The sequence below is a fragment of the Takifugu flavidus genome, unplaced genomic scaffold (genome assembly GCF_003711565.1).
Source record: "Takifugu flavidus isolate HTHZ2018 unplaced genomic scaffold, ASM371156v2 ctg374, whole genome shotgun sequence".
In the NCBI taxonomy this organism is placed as follows: Eukaryota; Metazoa; Chordata; class Actinopteri; order Tetraodontiformes; family Tetraodontidae; genus Takifugu; species Takifugu flavidus.
In genome coordinates this window covers 27,501-28,930 of record NW_026621997.1, presented here as the reverse complement: position 1 = coordinate 28,930, position 1,430 = coordinate 27,501, and the positions used below count along the sequence as shown (strand labels likewise).

Genomic DNA, 1,430 nt, shown 5'->3' with positions numbered 1-1,430 from the left:
AGTAATAAAGATGCAGCAGGTTTCCTGTCTTTCCTGAGGAAATGCACCAAGTACGAGGACGTCCAACACGTCCTGTGTAACCTCAACATCATCATGCCGCCATGTGTCAAGGTAGCGGCGCCATCTGTGGCTCGATGACCCGCTGGTTCTGGTCCCTCCGGGTCCGTCTGGTTCCCTCTGTGACTTGTTTCATTTGGTGTTTCAGGTCGTTGGAAGCGAGGAGCGCAAACGAACTCTGACCCCTCTGGCGCTGAGGGAGCGCTACAGCGTCCTGAACGAGCCCGGCCTCCGTAAGTCCAGAGAGAGCGTCAGCCTCCGTACGTTGCACTGCCCCATTACCCACAATCCTTAGCTGTCTTTTCAATTTGGCACGCATGGCGCAGAGACTGAACCTTGGATGCATTATGCTGCTCTTTGTTAGCATTCTCACTTGCGGAGCTAGCAACCCAAACAGCAGAGCAGCATCCCCCGTCCGACCTGAAATGGCTCCAGGGCACCTCCCCTTTCTTTCGTGTCCTGGTTGCTATGACAACGGGGGGTGACTTGCAATGACTGGTTTGCATGGCGCTGGTGTCTCCACTGTGATGTCCAGTAGCATGGCAGCAGGTGCTGTTAGCATTGGGAATGGACAGGACCTCACAGTGGAGCTAGACAGAGGAGTCCTCACAAGTATTACAGAACCCGTTTAGTGGAGGCAGCAGGAGGAGGAGGTCCTTTCTGCCTCCCGGGTCGATGGCGCTGCCGCGAGGCTCCTTAGGCCCGTTTCTGAATGCTAGTTTGGTTCATGAGACTGAGGCTGAATGAACAGAAGTGTAGCAGTTCTGTTGGTGTTGATCACTTGCTTCTGCAGATGTTGCCCCGGTAAGTACCACTGTCCACCGTCCCCACACATCACACGTTAGCACATTCTGACTTGTCCCAGTTTTGACCCTGGTCTGACCTCTGAAGACGTCTCATGTCCTCCATTATTCTGACTTTAACTCGAGGTGCATCAACACCAAAGTTCAGCCGCAGCAAACGGCTGCAAGAAACCTGCTGCCATCACCCGGACAGCCCAGATGCCTCCTGTCCACCAGCTCCAGGGGGCCCGCGGGACACTTCAGGACCAACTGGTCCAGGCTGCGACATCTCCAGAGGAGCTTGAGTCCAAACTTTGTTCCGGTCCCGGGAGGCGACCTTTGATCTTTGACCTGACAGAAATCCAGAATCTAGACACCAGAGCAGCTGCTGATAGCCAGTCTTAGAGCGCACGTGCACCCGGTCGCTGGTTAACTAACGTCCTCAGATGGTGCCGCTCCCTGGAGATCCGAGGCTGCTGGATTATTCAGAACCACTTTGTTGTCACTGATGGACGTGGAGCGTTTACGTGTGATTTTTTCTGGGTTGTTCAGCTGTGGTGAACGCCATGGAGAGGACGGAGGTCAAGATCA

At 54.6% G+C, this 1,430-nt stretch overlaps 1 protein-coding gene across 1 annotated transcript in view; it reads left to right on the top strand.

The window, feature by feature from the left end:
- Positions 1-6: 6 nt before the first annotated feature.
- The window catches only part of LOC130520417 (ankyrin-1-like), a 10,383-nt gene continuing 8,959 nt past the window's right edge, over positions 7-1,430 (top strand). Inside the window, exons 1-3 of the mRNA XM_057024140.1 lie at positions 7-111; positions 206-290; positions 1,392-1,430. The exon at positions 1,392-1,430 is cut by the window's right edge and continues 36 nt beyond it. Coding sequence (XP_056880120.1) covers positions 94-111; positions 206-290; positions 1,392-1,430 — 142 coding nt within the window. The 5' untranslated portion in view covers positions 7-93. The remainder of the gene's footprint in view (positions 112-205; positions 291-1,391) is intronic.